Source organism: Triticum aestivum, chromosome 4B, assembly GCF_018294505.1.
Source record: "Triticum aestivum cultivar Chinese Spring chromosome 4B, IWGSC CS RefSeq v2.1, whole genome shotgun sequence".
Lineage (NCBI taxonomy): Eukaryota > Viridiplantae > Streptophyta > Magnoliopsida > Poales > Poaceae > Triticum > Triticum aestivum.
Window position 1 is genome coordinate 18,733,295 of NC_057804.1, and position 19,710 is coordinate 18,753,004.

General features: G+C 45.9%; 1 protein-coding gene across 1 annotated transcript; it reads left to right on the plus strand.

The window, feature by feature from the left end:
• Positions 1–5,796: 5,796 nt before the first annotated feature.
• On the plus strand, positions 5,797–8,123 carry LOC123094242 (agamous-like MADS-box protein AGL66). Its single transcript, XM_044516295.1, has 10 exons — positions 5,797–6,121; positions 6,253–6,306; positions 6,402–6,420; positions 6,529–6,590; positions 6,694–6,721; positions 6,828–6,889; positions 6,976–7,075; positions 7,172–7,225; positions 7,365–7,525; positions 7,617–8,123. The coding sequence occupies exons 1-10, from the start codon at positions 5,937–5,939 to the stop codon at positions 7,951–7,953; spliced, it is 1,062 nt and encodes a 353-aa protein (XP_044372230.1). The 5' UTR covers positions 5,797–5,936; the 3' UTR covers positions 7,954–8,123.
• Positions 8,124–19,710: the final 11,587 nt, after the last annotated feature.

The following is a 19,710-nucleotide window of genomic DNA, read 5'->3' on the forward strand; positions in this document are numbered from 1 at the left end:
CAACGCGTGGCAGCCTATTTTTTCTTGCAATTGCAAAGTGGTAGATTTTTTTAATATTTCGCCAATAATATCAAGGGCTAGCCCTTTCACGTGGCATGTCCCGCTTAGTGCGAGACCGAGTGCGAGCTCGCGTCAGACGTCACTATAAATGGGCCGGCCCAATAACTTCCAGGTTACTTCAGTATTTTCCCTGTTTTGCATTCGTTTTATTACATGAAGAAAGGCTAGAGGCACAATAGGGCATCTCCAATAGGTAGCATAACTTGGACGACATGGTATCACTTTGGAGCATGCGTGTTCCTTCCAAGCTAAAAGTTTTTGCGTGGAGGTTGGCTCAGCGGTCTCTCCCGACAGGCGACCTACTTCATCATCGCAACATGGATGTGCATTGTGCAGACTAGCAGACAACTGGAGACACAATCTACTTGAGTGCAGCATGTTGAGAAGTGTTTGGGCCCTCTCAGATGAGCAAATGGTCGAACATATGTGCCAAATTACCAAGCCCAATACAAAAGGAGTGGCTATTTTCCATGAATGACACCATGTTGCAGGGTGGGTTTACACGGATGATCGTCACATTATGAGCAATATGGAGCTCCAGACGAAAGACAATTCACGAGGACATATTTCAGAGCCCTTTAACTAGCCACTATTTTGTTTTCTCTTTCTTGCCAGATATTCAATTTTTACATAAGCACACGATGGCTAGTCAGACAACTCGAGTACCAAGGCCGAATCAGTGGATCCCCCTGTCGGCAAATCATATGAAAATTAACGTTCATGCAGCAGTATCAAGACATGGAGTTTTCGGTGTGGTCGGTGCGATTTGCCGAGACGAGGGAGGGACTTTCATGGGCGCGTCTCCGCTGTTCTTTCCACACGTGGTTGATTCTCCTACACTTCAGGCTCTAGCCAACAGAAAAGCATTAGCGTTTGCACATGACTTTTATGCTCATGATATCATCGTCGCTTCGTACTGCAAGTTGATTGTGGAAGAAATCAAGACGGGGAGCTCACCTACTTAGGGAGCTGTTATCACAGAAATTAGAGCTAGTGCATTAGATTTTGCTTCTAGCATTGTTAGTCATGAATTTAGAACCTCGAATGTGGAGGCTCACAATCTCGCAAAACACGGACTCTCTGTAGGGGTTGGTCGCCATGTGTGGTTAGGTCAACCCAGAGATCTTCTCTTCGTCCTCGTAAACGCTCTTACGGCTTAATAAAGTTTACGAGCTTGTCTAGAAAACATTCATTTTTTTTGCTCTTATTTCTGAAAATATTATAAATAAATATTTTGAAAACATTCAAATAGCTTAAATATAAAGACCAAGAATTTGAAAGAATGTTAAAACACTATAAAAAAGTGTTAGCTTAATTAAAAAACTTTATATAAATAAAAAATGTGTGTTACATTTTAAAACGTTAAAATGTTTTTAAAAATGTATATATCATTTTTCTATGTGCTTATAATAATTAAAATATGTTTGTGTAATTAAAAACATTATACTGGTAAACAACTGAACATTAAATATTTTGAAAATGTTCATGAGTTTCAAAACTATGTTCATGCATTTTTTCTATAATGTTTATACAATATAAAAAAACGTTGGTGTAGTTTTAATTTTCTTATATGATTTATAAAAAATGTTTCAACCTATATTTGTAAAATGTTTAACATGTATTAGATTTTTCTAAACATGGGTTTGAAAAAATGTCAAAAACATGTGTCTTAAGAAAAACCTAATCATGTATTTGGAAAATGTTAAATGTCTATAATTTTTTTTATGTCTACAAAAAATAAACATTAAAAAATTCATTTGAATATTTTTAATCATGTATTTAGAAAATGCCAAACTTGTATAACAAAATGTTTCTGATATATACAAAAAATGTACAATGTGTACGAAAAATATAAAAATGTGTTGGAAAACAATTAAAATGATTATTGCCATTAAAAAAAGTTTGACGTGCATTTTCAAATGTCAGACATGTATTAGAAAAAAATAATCAAAATATATTTTATAAAAGTGCACATCGTGTATTTAAAAAATGGTCAACAGTTATATATATAATGCATGTGCACAATAAAAAGGTACATTGTGTAAAAGTAAACTTGTGTAGAGAAAATAAAGATATAAGAAACCAAAGAAAACTGTGGAGAATCACCGAAAAACTAAAGAAAAGTAGTAAAGAAATGTAGAAAAACGGAGAACCCAAAAAAACTCATGAAGAAACGAAAACATTTTTCATCGTTTTTTTGTTTCACCGGTTTTCTTTGTTTATTCTTTGTTTTCATCGTTTTTCTTTTCTTTTTTTATTTTTCTTCGGTTTCCTTTGTTTGTTTCTCGGTTTTCACTTGCTTTTTCCTTTTCTTTCTTTTTGTCTTCATTTTTGTTTTTTCTTTCTCACTTGTCATCTTTTTTGTTTTTATTTGGTTTCTTTTTTTCTTTTTTTTTAATTTCATGGGTTTCTTTTTTTTGAACACATGTTAACTATGTTTTCAGTACACATTTAACATTGTCCTTATACATCAGAAACATTTTTTGCATACACATTTAACTTTTTGAAATACATGATTAACAATTGTCGAAAACTTTTTTTATGTCTACTTATTTCATAGACATTGTACATGTTTGGTATATATCTAGTGCATCTTTCAAGTACATGTTTAATATTCTCAAATACAAGTTTCATGTTTTTTTAAATGCATGGTCAATATTTTTTGAATACCTTTTTAATGCTTTATTAACATTTTTAAAATACATGAACACCCTTTTCCGAGCACGTTGTACATTTTTTTTGCACGCATTTTTTGTATACATGAGAAACATTTTCTCTATACAAATTTAACTTTGTTCACGCAGGTTGGAGTTTTTCTTTTCTTTTTCTGAAGGGGCTAGCTCCTACGCACACGTGACTTCACATGCTTCAAACCCGTGCCTCCGGAGGCAACATACCAATGCCTTCATAGTATGCACACATGTGCATGCACGCACAAACCTATATACCATCAACAAAGCATAGCTCTTAAGTAGAAGTGACTGCACATTCTTCAAACCTATGCGTTCCGAAACAAAGCAGCTTGCCTTTTGCATGACCTGCTAGGAGGTTCCCCCGCGCCGGAGGCGCCGTGTCAAACCGCGACGGATAACGCGCCGCACGAACCAGCACGCTGCACGACCAACACACACTTCGACCTATGCCCCCTCCTTCAACATGTTTATGAAAATTAAACGAGCCGAAGGCGAGCAGGAGGTTCTCTCGCGCCGGAGGCGCCGTGTCACACCGCGACGGACAACGCGCCGCACGGCCCAGCACGCTGCACGACCAACACACACTTCGACCTATGCCCCCCCTTCAAGATGTTTATGAAAATTAAACGAGCCGAAGGCGAGCAGGAGGTTCCCTCGCGCCGGAGGCGCTTTTCTTCAATTTAGTAAAGTTATACACTCGTGCCTCTCGTAGTGTTCACCTGTGCCTATAAAGAAGTCACACGATTGAACAATTCTGAAGACTTCCGTTTTACATTAAAAAGTTGCTTATTTTCGTTACTTGAAAGGTCACATTTGATAGTGTTGGTAGTCCCCGCCCGTAACTACCCCATAAATCTCCATTACCCGGAATTATAATGGGAAAAAAAGGGAAATGAAAAAGGGAAACAGGGAACCAAGCGCGCGAACTGATATATTTTTTGTGTGTTTTCGCGCGGAAAGGGAAAACGAAAAAATGTGATAGTATGAGGGTCAAAGTGCAAAATGCACGAAACCACAAACCGAAAAGGAAAAACCAGGAACCAACCACGCCACCTGGTTTTCCCTGAAGGGAGCGCTCCGCGCGCGACACTTGTCACGCGCGGGGCGCTCCCGAACCGCTCGTTACAAGAGAAAATGATCTATAGTAATGGGCCGGCCCACGATCCCGATGGCCAGAGTTGAGGCCTAGGTATATCTCCACAAGAGCTTTCCACGAGTGCTACTCCTATATCGCCCAGCACGCTGCACGACCAACACACACTTCGACCTATGCCTCTCCTTCAAGATGTTTATGAAAATTAAACGAGCCGAAGGCGAGCAGGAGGTTCCCTCGCGCCGGAGGCGCTTTTCTTCAATTTAGTAAAGTTATACACTCCCTCTCGTAGTGTTCACCTGTGCCTATAAAGAAGTCACACGATTGAACAATTCTGAAGACTTCCGTTTTACATTAAAAAGTTGCTTATTTTCGTTACTTGAAAGGTCACATTTGATAGTGTTGATAGTCCCCGCCCGTAACTACCCCATAAATCTCCATTACCCGGAATTATAATGGGAAAAAAGGGAAACGAAAAAGGGAAACAGGGAACCAAGCGCGCGAACTGATATTTTTTTGTGTGTTTTCGCGCGGAAAGGGAAAACGAAAAAATGTGATAGTATGAGGATCAAAGTGCAAAATGCACGAAACCACAAACCGAAAAGGGAAAACCGGGAACCAACCACGCCACCTGGTTTTCCCTGAAGGGAGCGCTCCGCGCGTGACACTTGTCACGCGCGGGGCGCTCCCGAACCGCTCGTTACAAGAGAAAATGATTTATAGTAATGGGCCGGCCCACGATCCCGATGTCCAGAGTTGAGGCCTAGGTATATCTCCACAAGAGCTTTCCACGAGTGCTACTCCTATATCGCCCTTACAGCGAGACTGAAGAAGCTCTCGCCTGAAGCGTCCATGTAACGGGAAGAATCATTAGAGCACGGTTAAAACAATACAAATAGAGAAAAGGGGAGCACCCAGAGATTGATTCCAGGTCCTTCCAATTAGCGCCGACTTAAAAAAATAGTAGAGGGAAAAGGGGGCACCCTAGGATCAATCCCAGGTTTCGTGTTAATATAGAAGGCACGGGCTACTTGATGGAAAAGTCTCCATTTTTTCACTATTTTTTGGTTTTTTTTTCTTTTTTCACCGGTTTTCTTTGTTTATTCTTTGTTTTCATCATTTTTTTATTTATTTTTATTTTTCTTCGGTTTCCTTTGTTTGTTTCTCGGTTTTCACTTGCTTTTTTCCTTTTCTTTCTTTTTGTCTTCATTTTTGTTTCTTTCTTACTCACTTGTCATTTTTTTTGTTTTTATTTGGTTTCTTGTTTTTCTTTGTTTTTGTAATTTCATCGGTTTCTTTTTTTTTCAACACATGTTAACTATGTTTTCAGTACACATTTAATATTGTCCCTATACATCAGAAACATTTTTTGTATACACATTTAAAAAATTTAAATACAAGATTAACAATTGTTGAAAACTTACTTTTTTATGTCTACTTATTTCATAGACATTGTACATGTTTGGTATATATCTAGTACATTTTTCAAACACATGTTTAATCTTTTTCAAATACAAGTTTCATGTTTTTTAAATGCATGGTCAACATTTTTTGAATACCTTTTTAATGCTTTATTAACATTTTTAAAATACATGATCACCTTTTTCCAAACACGTTTTATATTTTTTTGCACGCATTTTTTGTATACACGAGAAACATTTTCTCTATACAAATTTAACTTTTGTCACGCTGGTTGGAGTTTTTCTTTTTTCTGAAGGGACGCTGGTTGGAGTTTACCCTGCCGGCTTTCCCATTGGCGAAGCCGCAAGCCACGCATCATGAATGAGCAGCACGGCACGGGACGACATGCACGCTGCATGCAAGCAAAAGCAAATCACAGGGCAATCGCCGCCGCTGCGCCGGATCTTTATTACAGGTTCTCGGCATATGCGCCAGGGCAGATCCGTCTCCGCCGCTCCTACGAGCGCTCCCGCCCGCCCACCCCCCGCCCTCAACGGGCCACGCACGCTCCTACCATCGCCACCGCCATTCGCCTCCTCCTCCTCCTCCTCCTCCTCCTCCTCCTACCACCCGCCGCTACCCCAGCCCCGCTCACCTCACCTCGCCTCGCTGACCGGCCGGCGACGACGATGGGGCGCGTGAAGCTGGCCATCAAGCGGATCGAGAACAACACGAACCGGCACGTGACCTTCTCCAAGCGCCGGAACGGGCTCATCAAGAAGGCCTACGAGCTCTCCGTCCTCTGCGACATCGACATCGCCCTCCTCATGTTCTCCCCCTCCCGCCGCCTCTGCCCCTTCTCCGGCCGCCACGGGTCCGTCCTCCTTTCCTTAATCTCTCCGGCGCAGCCTGCTTCATTGATTCCCGTTTTCGTTTCCGTTTCTGAGACTCGTGCGTGCATGCATGCATGGCCGCGCGCGCTGCTCGTCGTTCGTCGTTCGCCAGGGTGGAGGATGTGCTTCTCCGGTACCTCAACATGTCCGACAACGACCGGGGAGAGTGAGTGCCAGAGTTCACATATATATGCACCGTGTAATCAACTTGGATCGATCTCCTTTCTCAAACATTTTGCTTTCTTCGTTTCACCACCGCAGACCCATCCAGAACCGGGAGGTGAGAGAAGCAAGAACCAAGCTCGTTTTCAAATCTTCTTTTAACTGAAAAAGGAGTCCACGCAAGATCAATCACTCACTCATCTCTCGTTTGACAAATCCGATGCAGTACCTCATCAGCATGCTCCAGAGGCTCAAGCGCGAGAGCGACATGGCGACACAGCTCGCAAAGTACTACTATGCATTTTACCCTTGCTCAAATTTCCTCTATTCTTCTTGTTGATTTGCCGTATCAACATTGTTTATGTTTCCTTTTGCTGCTCGCAAATTTCAGCCCGGGGGCGCTGAACGAGAAGATAGAGGTGACAAATGTTCATGTCTTTTGCGTCGTAACCTTACTGCATCATGTCTCAACGACAAGGAAAGCATCTTATTAGTCTCATTCTTTTCCAACGAATTAAATTGCAGGAGATTCAGAAGGAGATATACGCGTGTCAGCAGCAGCTGCAGATCTCCGAGGAGCGCCTCAGGTACAAACCAAGACCCGCGCCCTTTAGCACTTTGTTCGTGCGGTCGCGACCTTGATCGTGTTCGTGTGTTTTCTGTGTGCGCGCATGCTGTTCGAGCCGGACCCCGCCGCGTTCGGTTCCATGGGCGAGATCGACAATTGCGAGAAGTCCCTCATGGACATGCTCACCCGCGTCGTCGAGAGGAAGGTAAGATGGTGTCCACAAATTTATCTCGGAAAAACACAGTTTCATGTGCTACTCATTTGAATAATTCGATTTGTGCAACTATATATCGAGCTGCAGAACTACCTGCTCAGCAACCTGGCCCCGTTCGACCCGACGGCGCCCGGGATGCAGGTACGGCGATCTTCGAGATCACATTTGAATGCGTAGGATCGCCGCGCTGATCCTACGTTCTAATGCCATCAACGTGTTGATACGCACAAGATTTATGTACTTCATCCATGATGAAGATGGGTTTGGCGGTGCATTGCAGGGCGGGAACGAGGCGCAGATGTACGTGCACGCGATGAAGACGGAGGAAGGCGGCGGCATGGGCACGTTCGCCGGCGACGCCGCCGCGCTGTGGGGCTCCGACGACGGGCAAAACCCCGGCCACCAGATCTTCGGCGGGACCGACCCGATGATCTACCTCAGGCACGTCTACCTCTCCGTGCGCACACGGGCACAGGGCAACCTGACACGTCGGCAGTAATACTAATGTGTATGCTTTATTATTTTGCGGCAGCGACCCGGACGTGTACGACGGCAAATCGCAGGTGGCCGGGATGCACGGCGGCAACGGCGACGTCGGGGGCAGCAGCCAGACGGCGGATCCGTGGCGGCAGGCGTACAGCTACACCGAGCTGCTCTCCACGCTCATCCCCAACACGCCCTTCCCTCTCATGCAGCACTGCCTGGGCCCTGACGACGGCCAGTACCTGCCGGCCATGGTGCCGGCGGCGCAGGACCAGCTGGAGGCCTCCGCCAGCTGCTCCTACAACATGCCCACAAGCGATGAGAGCGGCACGCCCGTCATGGCGTACGACGGCGGCGGTGGCGTGCCGCCGCCCAACGTCGGCTGATCTCATCGGCCCGCTGGTCCTATCTATATCTATCGTGACCTAAGCATGGCGCTGATGCAAAATCGACTATACCTAGGCAGTGCTAATGTGTTAGTGGTGGCGCACGCATCACACGCGTGTAATAATAAGAAAATAACTCTAGTAGAACGAAATCATATTTTCATAATAAATGCTTAATAAAACCCGGAGATGTTGTGGATCAGTCAATTAATTTCGCAGTGATTTACATTTAGGCCTCATTTTGGTTCATAGGATTTTTGAAATATCATAAAAATAGAAAACCCTAGCTAGAACTTCCTGACAGACAATCAAACCTTGGCGATTGCTGCAGCAGAAAGGGCTCCACACGCTCAACATGGGCAGTGGGCGCTAAGACCTTACATAACCAGGTTCGGTAGTGACCAGACACATCCAAAATTACAAATGGTACAAAAGTATTCAGGATGACCAGAGACCTCAACAAGGCGGCGCATTCACAGGCCAAAGAAGCTTATTGTGCTACAAACTCTCAATCATGTTTGATGTCAAAAAAAAAAAACTCTGAATCATGTCAAATTAGGAATGTGTTGTCGAAGGCAATTGTGCAAGACTGCACACTGCTTTCAGTAGTTTGTCCTCTCTAAGAACCTTGATGAATGGAGCTTTTATTTTGTAAAATAAACAAAGAAGTAGGTAAATGAAAAACCATAAGTTGCTGAAAGTGTCTGTGAGGTGGTCTCTTTCATGGACGCAGTGCGTGAGGGAGTGGAAGGAAGCAGAGGAGGGTGTGAAGGAGGGTTCAGATTCGAATTTCATTGCCAGGAGGCGTGCTCAGCTATGCAAGGATCACGCCGATAGGGAGTTGCTGAATCTCACTTGGAGGGTTTTCTTCGAGGTCAATGTCGGTGTTGAAACCGGCGGATATCGGATGGGGGGCACAAGCTGTGCATCTAAAGATCGATGGTAAGAGCATCTCCAACAACCGTGGTAAACTAGCGCCGCGCCGCAAAGTAGTCTGTTTTAGCGCGCGCGCAACGCGGCGGGTCGCTCCAGCGGGCGTGTAAAAACGGCGCGCGCGCTATAACGAGTTGGGCGCGCGGTCGAAAACACTGTCCCGCGCGGTGTATTTCGGGCGCTCGCTACAGCGCGCGGCACACTCGAGCGCTCGCGTCGCACTCTCTCCTCTCCTCCTCCTCCTACGCCCCGCGCGCGTCGGCGCCAGCGCCCTGCCACCCACCCATGGACGCGCACACCGGCACCCCGCTCACCCCGTTGTACAGCCGCGACCCCCCCTCCCCCGCTGCTGCCGGAAACCCTAGCACGGGGAGCGTTGGCGTCGCCACCGTCGGAGCTCCGCCAGGCGTCGGCCTCGCGCGCAGCCTCTTCTTGCCGCCGCGGATGACCACGGCGCCGGGTGGCATCGCGCCGGCGCCGTCCCGTGCCGCCGCCGCACCGTCGAAGGTCCCCAATGCGGCGCGGCCGAAGAAGGGCAAAACATCCGCGAAGAAGAACAAGGCGGCGGATGGCTCCGGTAGCACGAAGGCGAGGGCAAAGAAGCTTGTTGGGCGTTCGACGGCCGCGGCGGCTACCGAAGTGTTGGAAATATGCCCTAGAGGCAATAATAAAATGGTTATTATTATATTTCTTTGTTCATGATAATTGTCTGTTATTTATGCTATAACTGTGTTATCCGGAAATCGTAATACACGTGTGAATACATAGACCACAACATGTCCCTAGTAAGCCTCTAGTTGACTAGCTCGTTGATCAACGGATAGTCATGGTTTCCTGACTATGGGCATTGGATGTCATTGATAACGGGATCACATCATTAGGAGAATGATGTGATGGACAAGACCCAATCCTAAGCATAGCTCAAAGATCGTGTAGTTCGTTTAGCTAGAGCTTTTCCAAATGTCAAGTATCATTTCCTTAGACCATGAGATTGTGCAACTCCCGGATACCGTAGGAGTGCTTTGGGTGTGCCAAACGTCACAAGTAACTGGGTGACTATAAAGGTGCACTACGGGTATCTTCGAAAGTGTCTGTTGGGTTGGCACGAATCGAGACTGGGATTTGTCACTCCGTATGACGGAGAGGTATCTCTGGGCCCACTCGGTAATGCATCATCATAATGAGCTCAATGTGACCAAGTGTCTGGTCACGGGATCATGCATTACGGTACGAGTAAAGTGACTTGCCGGTAACGAGATTAAACGAGGTATTGGGATACCGACGATCGAGTCTCGGGCAAGTAACGTACCGATTGACAAAGGGAATTGTATACGGGGTTGATTAAATCCTCGACATCGTGGTTCATCCGATGAGATCATCGAGGAGTATGTGGGAGCCAACATGGGTATCCAGATCCCGCTGTTGGTTATTGACCGGAGAGGCGTCTCGGTCATGTCTGCATGCCTTCCGAACCCGTAGGGTCTACACACTTAAGGTTCGGTGACGCTAGGGTTGTAGAGATATTAGTATGCAGTAACCCGAAAGTTGTTCGGAGTCCGGAATGAGATCCCGGACGTCACGAGGAGTTCTGGAATGGTCCGTAGGTGAAGAATTATACTCCCTCCGTTCCTAAATATAAGGTGTATTAGTTTTCCAAAAAGTCAACTGTTGTCTATGTTTGACCAACTTTACAGCAAAATATATAAAGATTTATAATACTAAATATATAAAATGTAAAAATATAGTCCATGATGAATCTAGTGATAATGGTTTGGTATTCTAGATATTGATATTTTTGTCTATAAACTTGGTCAAACTTACAGAAGTTTGACTTTTTGAAAAAATAATACACCTTATATTGAGGAACGGAGGGAGTATATAGGAAGTCAGGTTTCGACCATTGGGAAAGTTTCAAGGGTCACCGGTATTGTACCGGGACCACCGGAAGGGTCCCGGGGGGTCCACCGGGTGGGGCCACCTATCCCGAAGGGCCCCATGGGCTAAAGTGGGAGGAGAACCAGCCCTAGGTGGGCTGGTGCGCCCCCCTTTGGGTCCCCCCTGCTCCTAGGGTTGGAAACCCTAGGGGTGGGGGCGCCTCCACCTGGCTTGGGGGGCAAGTTTCCCCCCTGGCCGCCGCCCCTCCTTGGAGATCCCATCTCCTAGGGCCAGGCCCCTCCAGGGGGCCTATATAAAGGGGGGAGGGAGGGCAGCCGCACCCATGATCTTGGCGCCTCCCTCTCCCCTTGCTACACCTCTCCCTCTCGTAGAAGCTCGGCGAAGCCCTGTCGAGATCGCTGCTGCATCCATCACCACGCCGTCGTGCTGCTGGATCTCCATCAACCTCTCCTTCCCCCTTGCTGGATCAAGAAGGAGGAGGCGTCTTCCTCAACCGTACGTGTGTTGAACGCGGAGGTGCTGTCCGTTCAGCACTAGGATCATCGGTGATTTGGATCACGACGAGTATGACTCCCTCAACCCTGTTCTCTTGAACGCTTCCGCTCGCGATCTACAAGGGCATGTAGATGTACTCCTTTCTCTCGTTGCTAGATGAACTCATAGATTGATCTTGGTGAACGTAGGAAATTTTTTATTTTATGCAACGTTCCCCAACAGTGGTATCAGAGCTAGGTCTATGCGTAGTTCTCTTTGCACGAGTAGAACACAATTTGTTATGGGCGTAGGTGTTGTCAACTTTCTTGCCACTACTAGTCTTATTTTGCTTCGGCGGCATCGTGGGATGAAGCGGCCCGGACCGACCTTACATGTACGCTTACGTGAGACAAGTTCCACCGACTGACATGCACTAGTTGCATAAGGTGGCTAGCGGGTGTCTGTCTCTCCCACTTTAGTTGGAGCGGATTCGACGAAAAGGGTCCTTATGAAGGGTAAATAGAAGTTGGCATATCACGTTGTGGCTTTCACGTAGGTAAGAAAACGTTCTTGCTAGAACCTTATTGCAGCCACGTAAAAACATGCAACAATAATTAGAGGACGTCTAACTTGTTTTTGCAGCATGTGTTTTGTGATGTGATATGGCCAAAAGTTGTGATGAATGATATATATGTCATGTATGAGATCATGCTCTTGTAATAGGAATCACGACTTGCATGTCGATGAGTATGACAACCGGTAGGAGCCATAGGAGTTGTCTTAATTTATTGTATGACCTGCGTGTCATTGAAGAACGACATGTAAATTACTTTACTTTATTGCTAAACGCGTTAGTCATAGAAGTAGAAGTAGTCGTTGGCGTGACAACTTCATGAAGACACGATGATGGAGATCATGATGATGGAGATCATGGTGTCATGCCGGTGACGAAGATGATCATGAAGCCCCGAAGATGGAGATCAAAGGAGCTATATGATATTGGCCATATCATGTCACTATTTGATTGCATGTGATGTTTATCATGTTTTTCATCTTGTTTACTTAGAACGACGGTAGTAAATAAGATGATCCCTCATAATAATTTCAAGAAAGTGTTCCCCCTAACTATGCATCGTTGCGAAGGTTCGTTGTTTCGAAGCACCACGTGATGATCGGGTGTGATAGATCCTAACGTTTGAATACAACGGGTGTAAGCCAGATTTACACACACAATACACTTAGGTTGACTTGACGAGCCTAGCATGTACAGACATGGCCTCGGAACACGGAGGACCGAAAGGTTGAGCATGAGTCGTATAGAAGATACAATCAACATGGAGATGTTCACCGATGTCGACTAGTCCGTCTCACGTGATGATCGGACACGGCCTAGTTGACTCGGATCATGTTTCACTTAGATGACTAGAGGGATGTCTAATCTGAGTGGGAGTTCATTGAATAATTTGATTAGATGAACTTAATTATCATGAACTTAGTCTAAAATCTTTACAATATGTCTTGTAGATCAAATGGCCCACGTTACCCTCAACTTCAACGCGTTCCTAGAGAAAACCAAGCTGAAAGATGATGGCAGCAACTATACGGACTGGGTCCGGAACCTGAGGATCATCCTCATAGCTGCCAAGAAAGATTATGTCCTAGAAGCGCCACTAGGTGAAGCACCAATCCCAGAGAACCAAGACGTTATGAACGCTTGGCAGTCTCGTGTTGATGATTACTCCCTCGTTCAGTGCGGCATGCTTTACAGCTTAGAACCGAGGCTCCAAAAGCGTTTTGAGCAACACGGAGCATATGAGATGTTCGAAGAGCTGAAAATGGTTTTCCAAGCTCATGTCCGGGTCGAGAGATATGAAGTCTCCAACAAGTTCTTCAGCTGTAAGATGGAGGAAAATAGTTCTGTCAGTGAGCACATACTCAAGATGTCTGGGTTGCACAACCGCTTGACTCAGCTGGGAGTTAATCTCCCGGATGACGCGATCATTGACAGAATCCTTCAGTCGCTTCCACCGAGCTACAAGAGCTTTATGATAAACTTCAATATGCAGGGGATGGAAAAGACCATTCCTGAGGTATATTCAATGCTAAAATCAGCGGAGGTAGAGATCAAAAAGGAACATCAAGTGTTAATGGTGAATAAAACCACTAAGTTCAAGAAAGGCAAGGGTAAGAAGAACTTCAAGAAGGACGACAAGGGAGTTGCCGCGCCCGGTAAGCCAGTTGCCGGGAAGAAGCCAAGGAATGGACCCAAGCCTGAGACTGAGTGCTTTTATTGCAAGGGAAGTGGTCACTGGAAGCGGAACTGCCCCAAGTACTTAGCGGACAAGAAGGCCGGCAACACCAAAGGTATATGTGATATACATGTAACTGATGTGTACCTTACCAGTACTCGTAGTAGCTCTTGGGTATTTGATACCGGTGCATTGCTCATATTTGTAACTCAAAGCAAGAGCTGCGGAATAAGCGGAGACTGGCGAAGGACGAGGTGATGATGCGCGTCGGGAATGGTTTCAAGGTCGATGTGATCGCCGTCGGCACGCTACCTCTACATTTACCTACGGGATTAGTTTTAAACCTCAATAATTGTTATTTAGTACCAGCTTTGAGCATGAACATTGTATCTGGATCTCGTTTAATACGAGATGGCTACTCATTTAAATCTGAGAATAATGGTTGTTCTATTTATATGAGAGATATGTTTTATGGTCATGCCCCGATGGTCAATGGTTTATTCTTAATGTATCTCGAACGTGATGTTACACATATTCATAGTGTAAATACCAAAAGATGTAAAGTTGATAACGATAGTCCCACATACTTGTGGCACTGCCGCCTTGGTCACATTGGTGTCAAGCGCATGAAGAAGCTCCATGCTGATGGACTTTTAGAGTCTCTCGATTATGAATCATTTGACACATGCGAACCATGCCTCATGGGCAAAATGACCAAGACTCCGTTCTCCGGAACAATGAAGCGAGCAACCAACTTATTGGAAATCATACATACTGATGTGTGTGGTCCAATGAGAGTTGAGGCTCGCGGAGGATATCGTTATGTTCTCACTCTCACTGACGACTTGAGTAGATATGGGTATGTCTACTTAATGAAACACAAGTCTGAGACCTTTGAAAAGTTCAAGGAATTTCAGAATGAGGTAGAGAATCAACGTGACCGAAAGATAAAGTTCTTACGATCAAATCGTGGAGGAGAATATTTAAGTCACGAATTTGGTACACACTTAAGGAAATGTGGAATCGTTTCACAACTCACGCTGCCTGGAACACCTCAGCGTAACGGTGTGTCCGAACATCGTAATCGCACTTTATTGGATATGGTGCGATCTATGACGTCTCTTACCGATTTACCGCTATCATTTTGGGGATACGCTCTAGAGACAGCTACATTCACTTTAAATAGGGCACCGTCTAAATCTGTTGAGACGACATCGTATGAATTATGGTTTGGGAAGAAACCTAAGCTGTCGTTTCTAAAAGTTTGGGGATGCGATGCTTATGTCAAGAAACTTCAACCTGAGAAGCTCGAACCCAAGTCGGAAAAATGCGTCTTCATAGGATACCCTAAGGAAACCATTGGGTATACCTTCTACTTAAGATCCGAGGGCAAGATCTTTGTTGCCAAGAACGGGTCCTTTCTGGAGAAAGAGTTTCTCTCGAAAGAATTAAGTGGGAGGAAAGTAGAGCTTGATGAAGTACTACCTCTTGTACCGGTGAGTAGCGCAGCTCAGGAAGATGTTCCTGTGGTGCCAGCACCAACTGAAGAGGAAGTTAATGATGATGATCAAGGTACTTCGGATCAAGTTACTACTGAACTTCGTAGGTCCATGAGGACATGTTCCACACCAGAGTCGTATGGCAACCCTGTCCTAGAAATCATGTTGTTAGACAACAGTGAACCTTCGAACTATGAAGAAGCGATGGCGGGCCCAAATTTCAACAAATGGCTTGAAGCCATGCAATCTGAGATAGGATCCATGTATGAAAATGAAGTATGGACTTTGACAGACTTGCCCGATGATCGGCGAGCGATAGAAAACAAATGGATCTTTAAGAAGAAGACGGACGCAGATGGTAATGTTACCATCTATAAAGCTCGACTTGTCGCTAAGGGTTATCGACAAGTTCAAGGGGTTGACTACGATGATACTTTCTCTCCCGTAGCGAAGCTGAAGTCCGTCCGAATCATGTTAGCAATTGCCGCATACTATGATTATGAGATATGGCAGATGGACGTCAAAACGGCATTCCTTAACGGACATCTTAAGGAAGAACTGTATATGATGCAGCCGGAAGGTTTTGTCGACCCTAAGAATGCTAATAAGGTAAGAAAGTTCCAGTGATCCATTTATGGGCTGGTGCAAGCATCTCAGAGTTGGAACATTCGCTTTGATGAGATGATCAAAGCGTTTGGGTTTATGCAGACTTATGGAGAAGCCTATGTTTACAAGAAAGTGAGTGGGAGCTCTGTAGCATTTCTCATATTATATGTAGATGACATACTTTTGATGGGAAATGATATAGAACTTTTGGACAGCATTAAGGCCTACTTGAATAAGTGTTTTTCAATGAAGGACCTTGGAGAAGCTGCTTACATATTAGGCATCAAAATCTATAGGGATAGCTCGAGACGCCTCATAGGTCTTTCACAAAGCACATACCTTGATAAGATATTGAAGAAGTTCAATATGGATCTGTCCAAGAAAGGGTTCTTGCCTGTATTGCAAGGTGTGAGATTGAGCTCGGCTCAATGCCCGACCACGGCAGAAGATAAAGAAGAGATGAGTGTCATCCCCTATGCCTCAGCCATAAGGTCTATTATGTATGCCATGCTGTGTACCAGACCTGATGTAAACCTTGCCGTAAGTTTGGTAGGAAGGTACCAAAGTAATCCTGGCAAGGAACACTGGACAGCGGTCAAGAACATCCTAAAGTACCTGAAAAGGACTAAGGATATGTTTCTCGTTTATGGAGGTGACGAAGAGCTCGTCGTAAAGGGTTACGTCGACGCTAGCTTCGACACAGATATGGATGACTCTAAGTCACAAACCGGATACGTGTATATTTTGAATGGTGGGGCAGTAAGCTGGTGCAGTTGCAAGCAAAGCGTCGTGGCGGGATCTACATGTGAAGCAGAGTACATGGCAGCCTCGGAGGCGGCACATGAAGCAATCTGGGTGAAGGAGTTCATCACCGACCTAGGAGTCATACCCAATGCGTCGGGGCCGATCACACTCTTCTGTGACAACACTGGAGCTATTGCACTTGCCAAGGAGCCCAGGTTTCACAAGAAGACCAGGCACATCAAGCGTCGCTTCAACTCCATACGTGAAAATGTTCAAGATGGAGACATAGATATTTGTAAAGTACATACGGACCTGAATGTAGCAGATCTGTTATTCATGCTATAACTGTGTTATCCGGAAATCGTAATACACGTGTGAATACATAGACCACAACATGTTCCTAGTAAGCCTCTAGTTGACTAGCTCGTTGATCAACGGATAGTCATGGTTTCCTGACTATGGGCATTGGATGTCATTGATAACAGGATCACATCATTAGGAGAATGATGTGATGGACAAGACCCAATCCTAAGCATAGCTCAACGATCGTGTAGTTCGTTTAGCTAGAGCTTTTCCAAATGTCAAGTATCATTTTCTTAGACCATGAGATTGTGCAACTCTCGGATACTGTAGGAGTGCTTTGGGTGTGCCAAACGTCACAACGTAACTGGGTGACTATAAAGGTGCACTACGGGTATCTCCGAAAGTGTCTGTTGGGTTGGCACGAATCAAGACTGGGATTTGTCACTCCGTATGACGGAGAGGTATCTCTGGGCCCACTCGGTAATGCATCATCATAATGAGCTCAACGTGACCAAGTGTCTGGTCACGGGATCATGCATTACGGTATGAGTAAAGTGACTTGCCGGTAATGAGATTAAATGAGGTATTGGGATACCGACGATCGAGTCTCGGGCAAGTAACGTACCGATTGACAAAGGGAATTGTATATGGGGTTGATTAAATCCTCGACATCATGGTTCATCCGATGAGATCATCGAGGAGTATGTGGGAGCAAGGTTGTCAGAATCGCGATTCTGATATACGATTCTACGACTTTACAATCCAAACTAACCCCTTTGATTCTATGATTTTACTACATATAATCTACGTTTCTATGATCCTGATAGTGAAGATTCTACGATTTGCGATCCTACCATCGGAGCTCCGATCCGATTCAAAATCACGATTCTGACAACCTTGTGTGGGAGCCAACATGGGTATCCAGATCCCGCTGTTGGTTATTGACCACAGAGGCGTCTCGGTCATGTGTGCATGCCTCCCGAACTCGTAGGGTCTACACACTTAAGGTTCGATGACGCTAGGGTTGTAGAGATATTAGTATGCAGTAACCCGAAAGTTGTTCGGAGTCCCGGATGAGATCCCGGACGTCACGAGGAGTTCCGGAATGGTCCGGAGGTGAAGAATTATATATAGGAAGTCAGGTTTCGGCCATCAGGAAAGTTTCGGGGGTCACCGGTATTGTACCAGGACCACCAGAAGGGTCCCGGGGGGTCCACCGGGTGGGGCCACCTATCCCAGAGGGCCTCATGGGCTGAAGTGGGAGGGGAACCAGCCCCAGGTGGGCTAGTGCGGCCCCCTTTGGGCCCCCCCTACGCCTAGGGTTGGAAACCCTAGGGGTGGGGGCGCCTCCACCTGGCTTGGGGGGCAAGTTTCCCCCTGGCTGCCGCCCCCTTTGGAGATCCCATCTCCTAGGGCCGGCCCCCCTAGGGGGCCTATATAAAGGGGGGAGGGAGGGCAGCCGCACCCATGCTCTTGGCGCCTCCCTCTCCCCTTGCTACACCTCTCCCTCTCGTAGAGGCTCGGCGAAGCCCTGCCGAGATCGCTGCTGCATCCACCACCACACCGTCGTGCTGCTGGATATCCGTCAACCTCTCCTTCCCCCTTGCTGGATCAAGAAGGAGGAGACGTCTTCCTCAACCGTACGTGTGTTGAACGCGGAGGTGCTGTCCGTTCAGCACTAGGATCATCGGTGATTTGGATCACGACGAGTACGACTCCCTCAACCCCGTTCTCTTGAACGCTTCCGCTCGCGATCTACAAGGGTATGTAGATGTACTCCTTTCTCTCGTTGCTAGATGAACTCATAGATTGATCTTGGTGAATGTAGGAATTTTTTTATTTTATGCAACGTTCCCCAACACGAAGCGCCGACGAGCTCACTCGTTGAGCCGGCCGCCGACGCGCACCACGTGTTCGACGAAATGCCCCCAAGGTGAAAAAAATTCCAACTTTTCTTTTCTTGTTATTTTTTCAATGCATCATCACCTATAGATAGCTTATTTGCATTGTTCAAAAAACTTTGTAGTCTCAACGATGATGCATACATGTCAACTATGGGTGTTGGGTCCAACAATTCACATTGGTCTCAAACCAATGACATCCATTCCGAAGACCATGAGTTTGAGGTGGACGAGGAGGGTGAGGGCATTGTCGACGCATCGGAAGGAAGAGCGGGCAATTACACCACCAACGATGACAAGTTACTATGCTATACTTATTTTCAAGTGTCGAGGGATCCATCCATTGGAGGTGATCAAAGTAGAGACGCGTATTGGGGGCGAATGAAAGAACACTTTGATGCTCACACATGAGTGGAATTGACCGCTTCGAGAGATCACTTCGGTCCCGATGGTCGACAATCAACTCGGATTGTCAAAAGTGGGCGGCCGTACAAAAGGCAGTTGACAAGATTAACCCAAGTGGCACAAATGAGGATGATCGAGTAAGTGGCATCTCATATATGTTCATCATACTTGTTTTGGATACTTTGGTGACCGAAGTGCTAACTTGTTTTGTTTTTCTTGTAGTACAACATTGCACAAAACTTGTTCAAAGAAGAGACGAGGACAACCAAGAAGGGGAAGATTAAGAAAGGCAGGATCTTTACCTTGCCTCATTGCTATGAAGTGTTAAAGGATGATGAGAAATGGAAGAAGCATGATGGTTTGGATGATTTGCATTTGAGCAACAAACGCAAGCAAGCAATTGAGTTGAATGATGATGAGGAGGAGGATGATGCATCAAGTGATGACGGCAAGAGAAGCCCCACACCCAACTCGGTTTCATACTCGAAGCCAAAATGACCGGATGGGTGCAAGAAAGACAAAATCGAAAAGAAGAAGAGGAAAGGAGATGATGAGCTCAAAAATGCTATGGAAGCAATTGTCAACGCAATAAGAGAAGCCAACGAGGTGAGGAAAATGGCAAGGGACCAAGATGCCGCGACCGGGGAGAGGAGGTTGGCGGCCCAGGAGAGGAGGGTGGCCGCCGAGGAGAGGAAAGTGGCATTGGAGGAGAGGAAGGTGGGCATGGAGGAGCGAGCTAAGTTGTTG